Source organism: Leptonychotes weddellii, chromosome 14 (assembly GCF_054177405.1).
Source record: "Leptonychotes weddellii isolate Sample4059 chromosome 14, ASM5417740v2, whole genome shotgun sequence".
NCBI lineage: Eukaryota > Metazoa > Chordata > Mammalia > Carnivora > Phocidae > Leptonychotes > Leptonychotes weddellii.
Window position 1 is genome coordinate 70,292,632 of NC_138382.1, and position 19,536 is coordinate 70,312,167.

General features: G+C 40.1%; 1 protein-coding gene across 12 annotated transcripts in view; it reads right to left on the reverse strand.

Annotated features, from left to right (window-relative positions):
- The window catches only part of DENND1A (DENN domain containing 1A), a 489,873-nt gene that overhangs the window by 287,244 nt on the left and 183,093 nt on the right, over positions 1-19,536 (reverse strand). Inside the window, exon 2 of one of the 12 annotated variants that reach the window (XM_081803555.1) lies at positions 8,948-9,009. The exons of the other annotated variants lie outside the window; for them this stretch is intronic. Coding sequence (XP_081659681.1) covers positions 8,948-8,994 — 47 coding nt within the window. The 5' untranslated portion in view covers positions 8,995-9,009. The remainder of the gene's footprint in view (positions 1-8,947; positions 9,010-19,536) is intronic. 12 annotated transcript variants of the gene reach the window in all.

Genomic DNA, 19,536 nt, shown 5'->3' on the forward strand with positions numbered 1-19,536 from the left:
GCAAGGGTAAAATTAGTGAACTGAAAATAAACCCAGATACATTATCCATACTGTGGCCTAAACAGACAAAGAGAAAAAAAATACATATGAGAAAGAAGATAGTCTACAGACATACCACCCTTCTTCCAACTGGAAAAAGATAAGTAACATAAAAGAGAGTGAAAAAGTCTAACACATTCTAATCAGATTTCTAAAAGAATGTAATAAAAAGGGGCGCCTGGGTGGCTCAGTCGTTAAGCGTCTGCCTTCAGCTCAGGTCATGATCCCAGGGTCCTGGGATCGAGCCCCTCATCGGGCTTCCTGCTCGGCGAGAAGCCTGCTTCTCCCTCTCCCTCTGCCCCTGCTTGTGTTCCCTCTCTCGCTATGTCTCTGTCAAATAAACAAAAAAAAAAAAGAATGTAATAAAAAGAGTGGAGGTGTGCCTGGGTGGCTCAGTCAGTTAAGTGTCTGCCTTTGGCTCAGGTCATGATCCCAGTGTCCTGGGATCAAGTCCCTCATCGGGCTCCCTGTTCAGCAGGGAACCTGCTCCTCCCTCTGCCTGCCGCGCCCCCTGCTTGTGTGCACACTCTCTCTCTCTCTCCCCCTCTCTCACACACAAATAAATAAATAAAATCTTTAATAAATAAAATCTTAAAAAAAAATGGAGAAGAGGCAATAGTCAAAGAAATAATGGCTGATAACATTCCAGAATTACTGATCCAGAAATCCCAAACAAGATAATTCTATATCAGCGACAAAGCATTGTGAAATTGTACAACTCCAAAGACAAAACAGGAAGACAGTGAATTCGTTTAAGAGCAGCATTTGTGGCAAGTAAATAAACAAGTAAAAGCAAATTAGAAACACAAAAGAACCTCTTTAATAAATAACAACTAATTGAGACCTATCCTATTGGAGGAATGTTAAAATACTCTTTAAAATCAGACACAATAAAAAAAAATCACTATCTTTAATTCTACTCAACATTGTACTGGAGATATGGGGCAGCACAATCGGATAAGAAAAGGAAATAAAGGATATAAAGAAAAGAGAAAAAAGACAAAATAGTCATTTATAAGTTACATGATTTTGTATCTGAAACACAAAAGAACATATAATAAACTACTAGAATTAATTAGATACACGGGAAAAGATCAATACTTTGAACTGCTAAACAACAGAAAATTAAAGATATATACCCTTTATAAGCCCACAAAAAAATAAGTTCTTAGTGAAAAAATGATCCCAAGATGCACAGGATCATTATGGAATATATTTTTAAATGTTATTAAAAGATATTAAGGTAAGACCTAAATAAACCTGACATCATGTTTAAAGTTTTAAAGACTTGTTAACACAAAGATGTCAATTCACCACAGACCTATCCATATATTCAATGAAAGTCTAATCAAAGTCTCGACATGGTTTTGATGAAACTTTATAATACAAGTCTAAAATTTATTTGGAAGGGTAGGGAACCAAGAAAAGCAAGACATTTTTGAAGAAAAGAAGGTGAGGAAACTTTACTGACAGATATTAAGACTATCGTAATCAATGCAACAAAATATTAGCACAGAGATATACAAATTAGCTAGTAGAACAGAATGAAAAGCCGGAAACAAGACCTAAAGATATAGGAAAACTTGATGTATGACAAGGTCAGCACCACAAATCCCTAGAGGAATGAATGGATATTCAAAACATGTTACAGGGGCAACTGGATTTCCAAATGGGGGGAAAAAATTGAAATTGGAACCCAACTGTATAATATTAAAAAAAAAATCCAGGTGGATTAAATATTTAAATGTGAAAGGCAGAAACTTCAAACATCTAGAAGAAAAATAACCCCAGTAACAATACTGAAGATGTTAACAATACATATAACCTAGTATCACTCATGAACACAGACAAAAATTCTACACTAAATATCCAACAAAGCCCAGTAATATATAAAAAGGATAAAATATCATTACCAAGTGGATTGGTAGAACATTTAAAATCAACTGGTTATAATTTGCCATTTTAAAAGAATATAGGAAAAAGCCAGATGTTCATAGCAATAGATGCAGAATAAACAGAAAAATTCAACACACATCCATGATAAAACTTCCTCACTTTAAGGGCATCTCTAAAAAAATCTACAGTTCTTATTATACTTTATAGTAAAACACTGAGAACAAGACAGAGATACTCACTCTCACTGCTTGTATTCAACATTCTACATGGCACTGGAGGTCCCACCCAATGCAATGAGGAAGGAAACAGAAATAGAAGGCATAAAAATCCAAAAGGAAGAAGTAAAACTGTCTATATGCAGAGGACATGATGGTTTACATTACCTAGAGAATCTAATAAAGTACTCTAACAGCTAATAACTGAAATTAACAAGGTCACAAGATACAGTGTCAATATACAAAAAATAAACTGTGTGTGTACGCACGGTGGAAAATATATATACACTTTTATATAGCAAACAATTGGCAAATACAATAAAATAAACAACCAATTCTGTTGATAGCATTGTAAAATAAAAACAAAAATAAAAAAAACCATACCTAGGAATAAATGTAACAAAAGACATGTAAGACCTTTAAAATGAAAAGTAAATATACAGCTGAAAGAAATTAAAGACATAAATGGAGAGATATGCCATGTTCATGGATTAAAAGATTTAATATTGTTATGTCATCTTCTCTCTAAACTGAGCTATCGATTCAATACAATTCCAATCAGATGTTTTTGTAGAAACTGGCAAGCTGATTCTAAAATATACATGGAAATGCAAATATAAAGTAATCTAGAAAAAGACCACAGTTGGAGCATATGTACTACCAATCTTCAATATTCACTCCAAAACTACAATACTCAAGACAGTATGGCATAAAGATAAATATAACAATGGCACAGAAGAGACTCACACTTATACCATCACTGCCAAGGCACCTCAGCAATCCAACAAGGAAAACAGGCTTCACAACAAACAATGCCGAACGACTGATAAACAGATGGGAAGAAAAAAAATGAACACTGAACCCCCACCTCATTCCAGGTACAAAAATCAATTTAAGATGGACCATGGATGTAAACACAAAAATTAAAATTATAAAGTTTCTAGATGAGAACATAAGAGAAAACATAACAGCATGACTTGGGGGTAAGCAGAAGTTTCTTAGAGCAGAGAATGCATAAACCATAAAGGGAAAATATTAATAAACTTCATCAGCATAAAAAACCTGCTTGTCAAAAGAGACTATTAAGAAAATGCATAGGCAAGCTCTAGACTGGGAGAAAATATCTGCACAATATATATATCTGACAAAGGATCGGTATTAAAATACATAAAGAATTCCTACAACTCAGTAAAGAAAAAGTCAGAGATTTAACTACTTTCTTCATGCGCCAATAAACATATTAAGTGCATATTAGTCACCAGGGAAATGCAAATTAAAACTACAATGAGATACACCCACCAGAATGACTAAAAATAAAGAGACTGACAACATGAAATACTGGTACAGATGCAGAACTGGAACTCTCACACGTTGTTGGTGGCAATGCAAAAATGGTACAACCGCTTTGAGGAAAGGTCTGGTAATTTCTCATGAAACTAAATATACAACTATCCTGTGACCCAACACTTTTATGTATTTCCCAAGGGAAATGAAAATATGTGATCATAGAAAGACTTGTATAAGAATGTTCACAGCAACTTTGTTCGTAATAGCCAAACAGTAGAATGGCCCAGCTGTCCATCAACAGGAGAAAGAACAAACTGTGATATAATCATTCAATGGACAAATATTCAGCAACAGAATGAATTGCTGATAAAGCAACAACACCCATGAATCTCAAAAACATCATGCTGAGTGAAAGAAGCCTTACACAGAAGAGCATATATGATTTCATTTATATGAAGTTCTAGAACAGGGAAAGCTCCTATGGAAGAAAAGCATAAAAGTAGCTTTCTTTGAGGGACAGGCACAGGGTTTGACTGTGAGAGACCATGAGGGAACTTTCTGGGGTGATGGTAACATTCCACATTTTGGTTAAGTGCTTGGACCACACAGGTGTATCCATTTGTTTAAATTCACCAAATAGTTTACCTAAGACTTATACATTTCATTGTACATAACTTTTCCCTAGGAAGGCGGGGCAAGAACGATAAATAAATATTGAATGCTAATTAATAATACATAAGCAGAAGTGTTTAGAGGTGAAGTGTACTAATATCTGCAACTTACTTTGAAATGCATAAAAGATGTATTGATGGATAGACAGACATGTGGTAAAGCAAGTATAGTAAAATGTTAATTTTAAAATCTAGGTGATGAATATATGAATGTTAAATATTGAAGAAAAAAGCACAAAATGAAGAGGGAAGTGATAACAGGGAAATTAAATTTCCTAGGATAATGAGAGCAAATGGAAGGATGAGAAAAAGAGAACTGAAATAACATGAAACAAATAAATCAAGGAAGAGGGATGTGGGGGTGATTTTAAATAGAGGGGTCAGAGGGGCGCCTGGGTGGCTCAGTTGGTTAAGCAACTGCCTTCGGCTCAGGTCATGATCCTGGAGTCCTGGGATCAAGTCCCACATCGGGCTCCCTGCTCGGCAGGGAGTCTGCTTCTCCCTCTGACCCTCCCCACTCTCATGCTCTCATTCTCTCTCTCAAATAAATAAATAAAATCTTTAAATAAAAAAAAAAAAGAGGGGTCAGAGAAGGCCTCACTAAGAAGGTGACATTTGAATAAAGAAGTGAAGAACAGGTGAGAACAAATCATGTCATTATCTGGAAGAACATCGACCAGATGAAACACAGGGCCCAGTATGGTTGGAGCAGAGGGAGTGAGATGAAAAGTAATGGAAATGAAATAAGGAGAGGTAGATAAGGGGCCACATCACCTTGGGCCTTGTACTGTATAGACTTTTCCTCCAAAAGGAAACCACTGGAGAACTTGGGACCAAGGGGTGGTCTGATCTGACAATTAAAAAAAAAAAAATCTCTCTAGGTGCTGTGCTAATTATAGACACTGTCATTCTCTTCTCAAAGTTCTAAGGAAAGAATTAAGCCTTAATGCATATGGTAATCATTTTACAATTCATACATGTATCAAATCATTACACTGTATACCTTAATACAATGTCATATGTCAATTATATCTCAATAAACCTGGGGGGGGGGGAGTAGGCGGTACGTAATGCCTTAAGTATTCCTTTGTAGGTAACGACTTAACTACTCTTCTATCAAGAATGATACTATTAGGGGCGCCTGGGTGGCTCAGTCGTTAAGAATGATACTATTTATGTTCCCTCATTGAGAGAATTGAGAAAACAGTCATTTAAATCCTTTTCTGCATTCTGCGATCAGATGAGGAATGCTGTTTGAGAAAAGGTGCAGCTAAGAGGTTAAGACTGAAAACCAGGAAACCAGTTATAGTAATCCAGAAAGAAACAGTGGTAGCTTGGGCCAAGGTGGTAGCAGTAAGGTGGAGAGAAGTGATCACATCCTAGATATATTTGAATATGAGCTAAAGCCGAATTTGCCAGTGGACTGGATACAGAATGTGTGAGCCAAAGAGAGAAGTCAAGGACAGCTCTACGGTTTCTGGCATGATCACAGGGAAAGATAGCATTATTATTAACTGAAATGGGGAAGACAGAAAATCAGGAGCTAAATTTTGAGTATGTTATATAAAACTGCCTATTAGACAGCCAAGCGAAGCTGTAGACAGCTTGAGTTCACAGAAAAGTCCAGACTTGAGATTGATGTTTAATTTTAAGAGCTGTCATATGATACTTACAGCCATCACATGACACTAGATATAATCAAAGGATTAAATATATTTAAAGGAGAAAAGGTCAGTCTGTCCAAGGACTGAGTCCTGGGGCACATAACTGTTAAAAGATTTGGGGGGCCATCTAAGAATCAGCAAAGGAGATAGAAAAGCCTGGGAGGTAGCTAGAAAACAGGGAAGTAGGGGTCCCTGGAGGTCACATGATGAAAGATATCAAAATGTAGTTTAACAGAGTGATTTCCCACCTCCCCCTCTAAGATGGGAAAAATAGCCACATGCCTGTACAATGAGGGGAGGGGAGAGGGAGAGAGAGAGAAATAATAATCCTGAATAGAAAGGGGAGAGTTGCTGGAATCATCTTGAGTCCATGAGAGAGGATGGAATGCAGATGCAGGGTTTCCCTCTTGCTAAGAATCTGGACAGGAGAAAAAGCAGAATAAATGAACAAACTTGCAGTTGGGTCAGAGGATGTGGAAGTAGCAGCTTACAAAATTTCTATTCTGATTGTTCATTAATAGTGGTGTTTGTTACCGCAAAATAAAAACGAACAAATGAAAAACAACTGGAAATGGTCCATGTAGCCAACAGGAATGGTTTTAATGTCATTGGTCATGTTCTTTAGTAGGGCAGTTGATTCTCAAATATTCATTTTATCATACCTTTACATATGTTATTTCATATGCATCAAATAACATATGTAATAACTATTTATGCATAAAAGTGATAACATGGATAGAAAACCGGAATTGAAGAATGGTTAATTGTACCCTTACATTACACCTATATTATTTTAATTACATATTTACATATTAACTATTTACGAAGAAAATGTTGATACATTGCTTACAGAGTATTTTGGACACCTAAGTTCTCTGGGTAGATGGCATTATGGGTCATTTTCTTCAATTTTGATGCGCTGTACACTTACGTTAGAGCCTAAATATATTCATGACTGAAAAAATAAATTTTAAAAGTAACCATATAAAAATATTGTAAGTATATGAAAAACACTAAAAGAATATGTCATAATTGTTGCATGCAGATGGTAGGGCTGTGTGGGTTTCTTTCTTCTATTTTTTTTTTTTAGTATTTATTTAAAGAGAGTGAGAGAGAGAGAACACACAAGCAGGGGGAGGGGCAGAAGGAGAGAGAGAATCCCAAGCAGATCCCACCCTCAGCGCAGAACCCCCACGGGGTTCAATCCTATGACCCTGAGACCACGACGTGAGCCAAAACCAAAAGTCGGAAGCTCAACAAACTACCCCACCCAGGTGCTGCTTCTCCTTTTTCCTACAGCACCCTCAATTTGGTAGGGGAGTAGGATGAGCAATGAGCATGTATTGATTATATAATTGGGAGTAAAATCAAAACAAAATTCCTAGAGCTTTCTGCTTTCCACCTCTTTTAACATTCCCAAAACTGAATTTTGTTTTTAACTAGATTCTAATCTCTTAATAAATGATCACTTGTTTTCTTTGTGATGTCATTGGTGTTGACACTTTATTTTCAGGTATTACATAATAAATAGGTGACCCTGGGTTAAACATATGACTTGAATTTCATTTACAGTTTTGGGACAACTACTTTTGCGTCAGCCCCTTTTGGCTATCAGTAAGTTCCCTACTGTTCCTCTGGAATCAACCTTGAGGCAGCTGGTCAGCATATCAAGAGCTGTCGCTCCACAACCCAGCAGGATGGAAAATGGTCAGGTTTGTTCTCTGTCTAAAAGTAGAGATGCCAAGCATTATGCAACCCTATCAGGGGGGAGGCCTAAGTGGAGTAGACAAGTCTCCTGTCAGCTCAGCAGCCCCTCTGTATGAGGTCTCCTTAATTCCAAGGACTTCTCTTTCCCAACCCTGCCCCCGCCTCTGGCCCCTCTCTGAGCACCAGTGCCCCAGTTTCCAGGTGAGAAGGTATGGTCTTTGTTCTCATGCCTTTTGGATGGAATTGTTGTAATGATCAAGAACTGACTCACATTGGGATCAACTCTGCTCTAAAGCCTTCCCTGTCTTATTCTCCCCAAAGTGATTTCCCTTGGGTCTCTATGCTTGGCCTGGCACCGATTCTGCTTTGCGACTTCTGAACTTGACCTCAGGGAACAAATATCGGAGGCCTCTTACTCCACGCACCCCTCCCCTGGGCACTTCCCCATGTCCTGTTACTAAGTATTCTGCAAATACTCACCTTCCTCTAGCATCAACGCTTACTACCTCCTTGGTATGTGGCCTGCTCAACAATGGCTACTATCCACCCATATATGCAAACCACTGCAGGGGCCAATACTGGCAAATATGTCTACATTAGGAACTATATTTCTGATAGTACCTACCTCTCCTAATCTTTGGCCACACTCATGAAAGCTGGAAAATGTCAGAATTTCTAATGAACTTGAAAAACCAAGGTTTCCTCAAGCCAATGATCTAAAATTAACTGGAGTAGTGGGAAATGGGGTCTTAGAAAGGGAAAATTAACATTCGTTCAGCAGCTATTATGTGCCAGACATTTACCTACACAAGCTATTTAATCCTTGCCACAGCTCAATGAATTAAGAATTACTACTACAGGGGGGCACCTCGGTGGCTCAGTCGGTTAATTAACCGACCCTTGATTTCGGCTCAGGTCCTGATCTCAGGAGCCTGCTTAAGATTCTCTCTCTCCCTTTCCCTCTGTCCCTCCCCCACCCTGCTCATGTGCTCTCTCTCAAAAAAAAAAAAAAAAATTACTGCTACAGATGGAGAATACGTAGCACTTGGTAGAACAAGTTTTGAACTCAGGTCTTTCTGATTTCAGATTAATGCTCTTTTCATCAAACCATGCTGATAGCCAAACTCCAAAATACTTATGAGCTTCCCAGTTCCTTACCTAGCTATGTAAATAATACTCAGATTCATAAACACTTATCTTTGCTAATTAAAAAGCATACATTTAACATTATAAAGACTAAGATAAAGTAATTACAGAGCATTCTGATGCAAGAGATTTGGGCTTGTTTTGTTCTGTTTTTTTTTTTATACCACCAACCAAATTCTCTACCAAGGCACATGCATTATGAGTTTTGAGGGCCTTTTGCTCAGTTAACACGGGAGACATCACTATCAGAGTTTGAATGCCAAATTTGCAAGCCTGAGTTCAACAAAACTATCACTCCAGGGAACCCTTTCTGCTCACTCACCAGCAAGAGAAAGATAACCCCAAAGTGCAGCTGCCCTGTTGAATCATCTAAAGGTGGCTTATCTAAAAAAAAAAAAAAAAAAAAAAAAAAAATTCAGCATCATATAAATTTGGCTTTATTTAGTCTCTCCTTGACATTGCCACTGCCAAACCTGCTCTGCCTCTGAAATCACTAATTCAGAATCCCCACTTTTGAAACTAGCTTCTTCCTATCCTTCGTGTTTGCTCATCTCACAACTCCTCCCTACCATTCCTCCCTGTTTTTTTTTTTAAACCCTTTGTCCTTCACTGCTGCCTCAGCTTAGCTTAGTTCTGTGGTCCATCATGAAAGGCCCATGTTTCTTTCCCTTTCATCTCATATGCATGGAAAACACCTAATCCCTGAATGAATACAACTATTTACCTTCTTTGTGCCTACATTTAGGCTGATAAGCATGGCTAGGGAATAAATTCCCCCCAAACATACTGTATCTCTAAAAATTCTACATTTATAGAATCTACAGCATCAACTAAGCCTTCAATACCATCCAGCAGTTCTGTTTTCACTAGTCAGCCTACATAACTATTTTACATCTTCTCCATTCTCCACTCAAACACCTCATCTCCACACACGTTCTTCTTCCTTCTCAGTGTCTGATCTCACCACCTACTTCATCAAGAAAATAGAAGCTAACAGACAGGAATTGCCTCAACTTTCCAAAAACACACTCATTCAATAAATATTAAACACCACTGGATGGCTGGGCTCTGGAACCAGATCACTTATGTCCTTATTCTCACCTTGTCCTTTGGGTGAGTTACTTTGTGCTTCTGTTTATTCCTTTCTAAATTGGGGATAAGAGTGGCACCAACCTCACAGGATTGTATGAAAGTTAAATAATATATCTGGAGTATTTAGAATGGTGTGTGGCACAGAGTAAGCATGCCATAAATACCAGCCATTATTACCACCATGATTACATGGCCAGACATTGGATGTACACAAAAATGTATGCCCATCTCTTCCTCCTCCCCTTCTGTTGAAACACAGGAAATGTCTCTGTCTCCTCCATCTCAAGCCAATACTTCCCCTCTTTTAACTGGGTTTAAGAGAGGATAAAAACAAAACCAATACAGCCTAATGTGAGAAGACTTGGAAGGCAAAGTACGAGCCCAAGGTCAAAAAGCTGTTAAAATGTAGAGCTGAACTTAGACATCAAGTTCAGCTCTCTAACTACATCATTCTGCCTTCCAAATTTCCATCGTATTTGACAGAATGTTCTACCAAAATACCTCAACTTCTGCTACAGAAGTGAAGCTCAGATTAGACACGTGAGAACTTCCCCCAAAGTTAAATGTGGGCTTTGAAAGGCCTGAACCTACAAGTATGCATGAAACACTCTAAATGGAAGAGGGAGTACTGAATTCTGAAGGTGGTCAGGGAAGGTTTCCTAGCCTATAGGATGCCACCGGGAATACTGTGAACAGAAGTATGCAGAAAATCCCTGGCCGAGAGTTAACAAGGGGCAGGGAAAGCCTTGATGGTGAGAAAAAGTTAGAGCTGCTACCGGCAGGAAATCTCCTGGACATGACAAAATCTGTTTAATAAAAAAGGAGAACATATTAAAACTATTTGCCATGTGGGCTTGAATCAAACAGTACAGCATGAAAGTCTGGAGATCACCTGAGGACTAAAAGCAGCGTCCCTTCAAGTAGGGAGTTAAGAGTTCCAACAGCTGTCAAGGAACCCCGATCCTTCAAATACTATTAAAGAGGCAATATAAAAGAACTTTAAGAAGTAACTGTGGAGGTGGCAGATAAGAGATTTCACTATGTTCAGAACACCTGGAATCACTTAAGAGACATCTGTTATCATCTGGGAATCAGAGATTAGAGCGCAGGACCACTGGTTTAGGTCAATTCAGAATAACATTTCCATTTCTTCACAGCAACTGTTCATAGGAGTAGGGCAATGGGACTTCGGGCTTTTCATCATAGCTTTGCACAAACTCCTTACTATGGCATTTCAAACTATATAGTTTTCCCACAAATCGCAGTAAATACAGTGAATAAATTTTAAAATTTGAACTAAAGATTAAGAGTGAAAACGTGAAAAGCCTGGGCTATCCTAAAGCATCACAATCTGCCAATAATTCCTATATATATGATATTTAATTCTAGCAATAATGAGAGGATAGTAATTTGTTGATTAATTAATTAATGAATGTTACTATCTCTAAACTGAAGTTTGGAAGTGGATATTTTGCCCAGGAAGTGAACTATTATGAACTATATAGTTCATAAAAGATTAACTGAGATTTGACTCTAAGACAGGACTCTGCCATTCTGCTTTTTCATACAGGGAGAGGAGGTTAAAAATAAATCCTAAAATGATGTCCCTCTTTAAAGCTAGACCAATGGCTTACACATAAAAGCTATCTAGAAACTGGAATTTACTTCTGAAATTACTTTAAAACTAGTGTGTATAATTAGAAGCAGTCTTGCCTAGCAAGCATGTTAGAATTGATCAAGTAAAGAAAAGACAAAGTAGCAGCATTATTATCTGCTGGAGGATATAGAGGCAGCTGGATCAGCCTGGGTGGTAGTAGCCCAGTGCTCACCCTCGAACACTCCAAAAAAGTCATCCTGGTGGGCTGGTCCTCTTGAATTTTCGCTGAGCCTGCTTCAGTCACAGACATGAGCCCCAGTAGTGTGGGAGGCTGTGCAGGTGGCATCCCCCCAGGCCACCATGGCTCACCGTGGCTCACCAGGTCGGGAGGACAAAACCTCTCAGAGCCAGCCCTCCTTGGAGAGAGAGCATGCTGTGGCATGAGAAAAGCAACATGATCTCATACCCTGCCCCATGCCTATACGTTACCACAACTATAAAAATGGTGAAAACTGGGCTGGGGGCAGGGGGACAGATAAATTGAAAATGGATTCCCTCTTAGGCTCTCTCTCCATAATAAAAGTCTTCAGGTTGGTTGCCAGGAACAAACATTTCTCAGCAACAGATTTTACTGACTTCCTAAAAATTCTTTTTTCACTCACTTCTAAAATATATTTTGTTCACAATTTAGCTTTTCTGGATGAGCAAGAGAAATGAGAATACAAAATTGTCGCAAAAAGTAACTCTGTGGCTTAGAGACCCTGGGTTGGGAGCATATCTCATCAGCATAAGGTTCTAACACTCGTATAAAAACTGCCTTGGTCAGACCATCCTAAAAGGGACTGGGAGCTACCTGAAGACAGAAAGTACAACTCATTCATTCATTCACCCATCCAAAGAACTTCCTTCCCCTGCTTCCTTCACGTAAATGCCTGAGTAAGTAGGTACTTAATACACACTTGGTTAATGAGTAAGTAGAATTATTTAGCAAATGACCTAGAGTCGGTTTTCAAATCTCTGGATTGAAATTAAGCTAAATCCAACCTAAGATACCAGACTCCAGGGTCATCAGCTATAGGACTGGAGCTCGGGGAAATCAGTGCCAAAGCACTGGATCTTAAAGCCCACAAGAAATGCCCCTCAAGAGCATGACTTGCACTGCCCGGGACCACTCCAGGGAACATCCTCTTTGAGGACTTAGGTGAATTTGGCCACTACCTAAAGCACAGCAGAGAACAGCAAATGTTCATCCATTCCCTTCACAAAGACACTGTGAGCAATTCCAGAGAGTGGTGGAAAGACACTGCATAAGAACAAGGGAAATTACCTCTCCTGCAATCATTGTTTTTCAGTTAGCATCCTCCCAGATCGATACTCCTGGGTCAAATTAAATCTGATCAAGTAGAGAGGGGACCCATGGACAACACTTACCTTCAAAGAGGAAAGAACACTTACGATGCCCATTTGCTTTTACAGGTTCCCATACGGTAACGGTATTAAGCTCTCATTCTCAGCATTAGCCGAAAGACTGTTCAAAGCCTTGAAGGGGGTGTGTGTTGGGGGGGGGTGTCGAGGCGTCACAGATGCCGTGAGAGCTGGAAGACCGCTGTGGTCACAGCCCATCAGCTTCTTGCCTGCGGTTTCCTTTCATTCTCAGAGTCAATTTAAATTACTAATAATCAGGAAACCTACATGACAAGACATCTATTAAAGACAACTACTAATAGAATCAAAACTACATATCAAATCGGATCATGGTTCGACTCGCTCCTGGGTTATAATTTAAGCTTGCTTGAAGTACAAACGAATGCAGTGGACGCACTGCTCCGAAGAACAAAATTAACTGCCTTTGTGAGTTCTCCCAACTCGCAAAACTCCTTCAGGGAAGTCACTGCTTTGTTAACAAACAGTAGCCACTTAAAATCCCAGATGCTCTTAGTATCGCATACATTCTTGGTGGGATGGAGGCATGAAGGATACATGTTTAGGTAAACTCAATAAACTATGTCAACGATTTTAAGCCAGGGCCACCTTACTGTCATCATATGAACCACAAATGCAAATGTGTGATCTAGTTTTTAAGTCTGATAAAAGAACTTTGAGGTGGTGAGTGAAGGAATGTGGCTACTTTTTACTTTTTACAAAATTAATTGAGAAGCCACCGGATTAGTCCGGTGGCCCAGATACTACTCTCAGATCTGGCCAAATAACCTTGGCAGGGAACACCTTCTCTGGGCTTTCCTGGTAAACTGAGGAACATCGGGGACCAGATACCAAATGTGGCTGTAAATTTCCTGAAAAATGCAGAGTGTCATGCTCACCATTGTAGTCCCAATACTTGTTTATTGGAAAAAATGCATGGGGTACATATCATGGGTCAAGTTCTGACCAGAGATATATACAGTGTAATGCATTTAACCCCTGCAACAATCCTGAGAAAGGATTATCCCCACTTCATAGATAAGGAAAGGGAGTTCGAAAAGAAAGCAAACCAGCTAGCTGTGCAAGATCACACAGCTACGGGTGGAGTGGGGATTTGAACCTAGGTTTGCCTAACACCAAAACCTAACTCCCTTTTTACTAAGAGAAAAATAAATATTTCTTTGAAATTGAATTATTTTATTTTACGTACACTGCACATGTCCCAAATCATTTTAATCCATTCAAGAAAAGAGAATATAGCATTTTTAATTCCTAAACCCAATTTTAATTTAGGGCTTTCACAGCTTGTTTCCATGTATGGAATTTTGAGTAATAGTGGACGGAGCACTGCAGAAGCCAAGGGCTCCTGGAGGTTGCCTGTTAGCCACTCCTTTTCCTCAAAGCTTTTGCCAGAGTACATAGTTTATTCCCTGCCATTCTAATCCATTTCTGAGATGCCAAGCAGTGTGTTGTTGGAATGGCCCCTATCCCTCCAGCATGCACGGTCCAAATTTTTGTAAAGCAGCTACAAAGGCAATTTTGGAAACATACAACTCTTAACAGCTCTCCCATCTGGTTTTCACACGGGCTCCTTCCTCCATAGGCCTACAGAAGTCACCGTCAGCTCCTGTTTTCTGGGAAACTAGCAGTCTTTTCATCTTGCTGGGTGTATGTTATGTCTGTCTGTCAGCAAATTGGGAAATGGCCTCCATCCTGACAGATACAAAGCCTTAAAAGCACATACACTAATGTGAAGGAAAAAAGGAAATTTTTCTGGTTTTGGACTCTGGCTATTTGCTCTTTACAGCTTATGTGTCAAGGGAATGGGATTTCCCAGGTAGATGTACTAATGTAAAATGCATTAGTGTTAAGGTGGGGGCTCCCAATCCACCCAGGGCCAAAGGGTTAATACAAAATGACAGAATTTAATGACTGCTATTATGGTTGCCAGGCAACCCAGAGAAGGTGTGCCATAAAGGCCTAATTAATGAATGAGGTAGCAAGAGTTTCTGTTAAGTTGGTAAGCAGTTCACAGTTCACCATTGGTTGGCTTTGCCCAGATGGTAATACTCTTAAAGCTTTCTTAGCTCCACTGAGCAGCAGCAAAATAATGTGATTATAGTTGCAGCTCTGGCTAAAGTTCTGACATCCTTCCCATACTCAGTGCAATTTCTCAAGGCAGTTGAAACAAGAGTCTCCTACAAAGATTCACATCGAGGATTATATGTTTGCATTTGATTCCTCATACATTCCAGGTCCAGAGGAACACTGGAATGATTATTTCCTGGGCATTCTTTCGTTGCAACAACATTAAGAGCAATCAAAATTGGAGGCCAAAACTGAACTGGAACTATGGCTTTGGAGAGAGAAAAAAAAAAAAGTTTTCAAACGAGAACCCAGATGACATCAACAAAGGCCTACATTCGGAGTACCCATGACTGGCCAAGATCTGTACAAGTGCTTCGCATCCACCATCTCAGTCTCCACAGCCCTATAAGGTAGGACTCACCACCCTCACTGCATAAGCTAAAGCTCTGTGAGGCCAAGTACCCTAGTCAGCATCACATGCACTGCCAGAACGTGGCTTCCGGGGTAGGGTGGACACCCGACTCCCAGGTCCATTCTCTCCACAGGGCACCATTCTGCCACTGCGATGGATGACAATCATGATGACAGATGCCCTCCAGAGAGCAGAAACAGAGCTGGTACTCAATATCTATTATTTTATATGACCTTAATCCTTGTAACAACAGAGATTCTGCTGGTGTTATTAAATCCCATTTTAAAGAGAAGGAAAATGAAGCCCCGTTAAGTATTTGCCCAAAGTCACAAATCTGGTCAATGAGGAAACCGACACTTGAACTCAAGTCTGTGGATTCAAAGCCTTCCCCCTTTTCACTGTGTGCCTCACTGCCTCAGTCACTACCGCAGCTCTTAATTAAAGGCTAGCTCTAAGTTAATTTTCATCCTGAAAATGGACAATATACTCAATTACTCTGTTCCCTCCATGCCAGGATCATCAATTAAATATGTGAACTTTTCTTTACAGACTGTACCTTCTACATCAAAACGTAGCTCAGAATCACCATGTATGCAAATAGGGGAAGGTCCCCGAGAGCAGTGTAATAGATTAGCAAAAGAGGAAAAAAGTTTCCCTCACCCCAACCCTCAGCTAAGTCTTAAAGAAAACAGAAAACAAGAGGGGCTGGGGGTGACAGGAGGCAGCTGTCTCAGATGGCCTGAGCTCCAAGGGAAATTGCTCTTATTCTTTAATGGAAGAAGGTCCGCCCATGCTGAGGGGCCAAAGCGGGGGAGGCCCCAGATGAACAAAGGTAAAGAGAAGAGGAAGAAAGATTGGTCTGAGACCAGCTAAAGTGTTCTCATTAATGGGCCTGCAACTTCAAATGTCATCAAAGTAGAGGACCCAGTGCAGTCTAGCAAAAGATCAGAAGAATTGCCCCTCCGATCCTTTCATTCAGCAAAATACAGTCTTTTTACTAGGCCCAGCAACTAATACAATGTTCACCTTTCTGACTATCAGGGCTATTCAAAATACATTCAAACTATTTTCAGACTCATCTTGGCAGAATTAACTTTATCATTTTTTTATGGTTTGGTCCATGATTATTTACAACTGATTCTTGCTTATCCCTGGCAAGTTTCAAAATCCAAGACTGGCTTCCTGCTGCCACCCCAGTTTATGTGTGCGCTATCTCAGGCCTGTGGTTTGTGACTGTACACTTGGGATACACAAAAAATGAGAGTTTAAGCAAAATGGAATGAGAAGACTAAATAGCCACCTTTGCCCAAAAGAAATGGCATTCATTCATTCAACAAACACCCCACGAGCATTTAAGAGACAAAAATGCTAGAATTCAAGTATAAAAACCAGGACTTCTCGATTATAAGACTTCTGGATCATAAATGATACTCCTTCCAAGTACGTAAGTGAGGGCCTGTCTCTTGCCTTAGACGGCAAGCTTGCTCGCTCGCTTGCTCACTAACCACCCACCTCAACCCCTCCTCTACTCTTCTGCCCTAACAACGGTCAGGAGAGGCTTGGGACCCGCATCAGCTCCTCCACACTGGAGGAAAAATGATTTTCTCACACACAAATCTGATGATGTCACTCCCTTCCTTAAGATTCTCCAGGTCACTCTTCATGGACTTCAGGTTCAAGTCCAAAAGCCACAACATGGCATGTGAGGTCCTTGCTCTCAGGCTCTCCCCACCAGAGGCACTCTGCTCTGGGCACAGTAAAGGCATAGCCACTAGGCAGAAGCACCATGCTGCCTTGCTGTTGGGCCTCTGCCTGTGTAATTCAATCTGCCTGTAATGCTCTTTCTATTCCCCATTCCTACAGACCAGCTCCCCAGCTCCCTGGGCTAACACTCTCACTTGCCCGGTCAGTCTCGTTTTACTTCCTACCTTCCCCCAACCAGGGCTTTCCTCCTTCACCCACTTAACACGTTGAAACTGTTGGCTTGCCCACACTCTCCCACAAGAACGCCTCCTCTCTGCGTTGCCTGCCTCGTGTAGAACACAGTAAATGTTTACTGAATGAAGGAATGGACCATAACTAACACTAACCGTACTCTGGTACGATCTTTGCTTGCTGCCCTGATTGTTAAAAAAGAAAATCCCAAATGTTCCTTCCTTCCTTCCTTCCTTCTTCTCAAAGACACTGAACTAGTCTAACCTTTGTAGTCTCAGCAGTTGGCGCTCACTCCCATTTTTAAAGTCAATTGAGCTGCTCCAATTAACCTGCATTTCTCATCCTAACCTCTAGAGTTGGAAACTGAGAGCCACAATATAAAACAAGCACCACTCATCAGAGGAGACTGAAGAGAGGGAGGGTCCAGGTCACACATGTGGAGCATCTAATCAACTTCTAAAACCACAGATACCTAAACTTTCCTCCTAAGACGCTAGTATGAATTCCATCCTTTAGTGGTACTGAAAAATAAACACTGCATTCTCAATGCTGGCTCCAGGCCAAATCTGTCTTCAACTCTGGCACTGAGAGTTAACCACCTGGAGTGAGGGCGAGGAGAGGGGAGGAAAAGAGAGAAAGGGAAGAGAAGACAGAGGAGCACAGAATGGCAAAAAAAATTCATTGAGCAAACTTCAGAAGAAAAGCCGGGTTGATTTAAAATGAACACTAGGATGCAGACAGGAGGTGGCAGCATGGACTTGAGGTCTGAGCATCAAAATGCCTGGCCAGGCCTCCTCAGTCTTTCCTTCAAGGCTTGGCCACAGAGGCTGGATCATAACCTCTCTGAGCCTGGGGATGAGCAACTCACCTTTGTTAGTCTACAGGATGGTCTAGGAATAAAACGACTAAGACAATGAGCAATTCCTAAGAGAATCAAGCTGTAAAAAACACAAATTATCCTTAAGTGTTTTGATAGGGGGTACACAATTGTGAAAAAATGTGAACTTGCGTTCTAATTTAGACTAATATTCTAATTCGGTTTCTAATGGCTCATGAACATGAAACTGGCTTTATCATAGACTATTTCAATCCGGCTCAAAAGCCATTAACAAATGCATCTTCACGAAAGTTCTTAGCAAAAAGAAACTCAAAGGCAACTCTTCATTTCTGAAATCTCATTTTCAATGCGTTCTAAGTTTATAGCATACGGTCCCTGCAATTGTGATGCCATTCAGGATGCAATGATACCAATTCTGTCCCAAGCCTCACTAATTGTTAAAGCTTTGGATATAGCTAGAAATTTAGAAGCTGCATATGAAACTCGCTCATGACCCTCATTATATTTTTGCTCAAAAAGTTTGAATATTAGTGCACAATTGTGAGTTAAATGCTAAAATTCAGTGACATTCAGAGACAGAATTTACAAAGCCTTTTAAGACCTTTAAAAGCTGAATGGCTCAGGTCTTTGATGTGACTGAATGCTTTGCAAACCAACTAGAGAGAAGTTTCCTTCTCTCCAGTATGCAAAGGCAGCTGCCCATGACTACAGGTTCTAGAGTGTGATTTGGAAGCATTTTAGCATCACACTCCCCATAATTCAAATGCTGGTTTGTGTCTGTCTTTATAGGTCATTGTCGGCCAGATGGAAAATATTAAGGAAAAGATATTGCCACGAAACCAGCAGGCTGTGGTCCACAGTTGCAAGGCCCCAGTTAAGCAGGAGCAGACCTGCAGGAGGGCTCTGCTCAGCTAGGAGTGTAACTCTGGCGCATCCTTTCTCTGCTGAGCGGCAGGAGGGCCCCAGGCCAGCTGAGAGCGGTCACTGTGCCAAACAGACTGTGCGAGTCTCACTGCTCGGATGCTTCCAGAGAAAGAGGGAGAATCGATGGGTTCCTTTGTAAACAACTTCTTGTGCTCTCAGGCTGTGACTGACTTCAAAGGTGACATAACTTAATCCTGTCACAAATTATGCCATGGAAATCTTGAGACAGTTTTCTTCCTGAGGAAATACCTATGTGGTCACTTAAAAACTGGATTCTCACAGGTAAACAGCAAACGACAAAAGAAAAACCAAATGCAGCTTTTGGCAAGTAAGAAAAACTGCACAGCCGAATATAACTTCTACTCACTATTTAAAACCATTTTCAGTAAAATCTTGCTGGATATTAGCAAATACAGATCTTAAATATTAAAGTTTGTGTTGCAGTAGGACATTTCTTCATATGCTCATCTCCAGTAACAGGTCCTGATTCACAGTACTGACTCACCCTCAAATATTTTTTTTTTAATAAAAAGTTTTAATTGCTAATAATGGTTAAACATTATTAAAAGCTCAGTCTCCAACAGGCATTCTTCTGAAGACTTG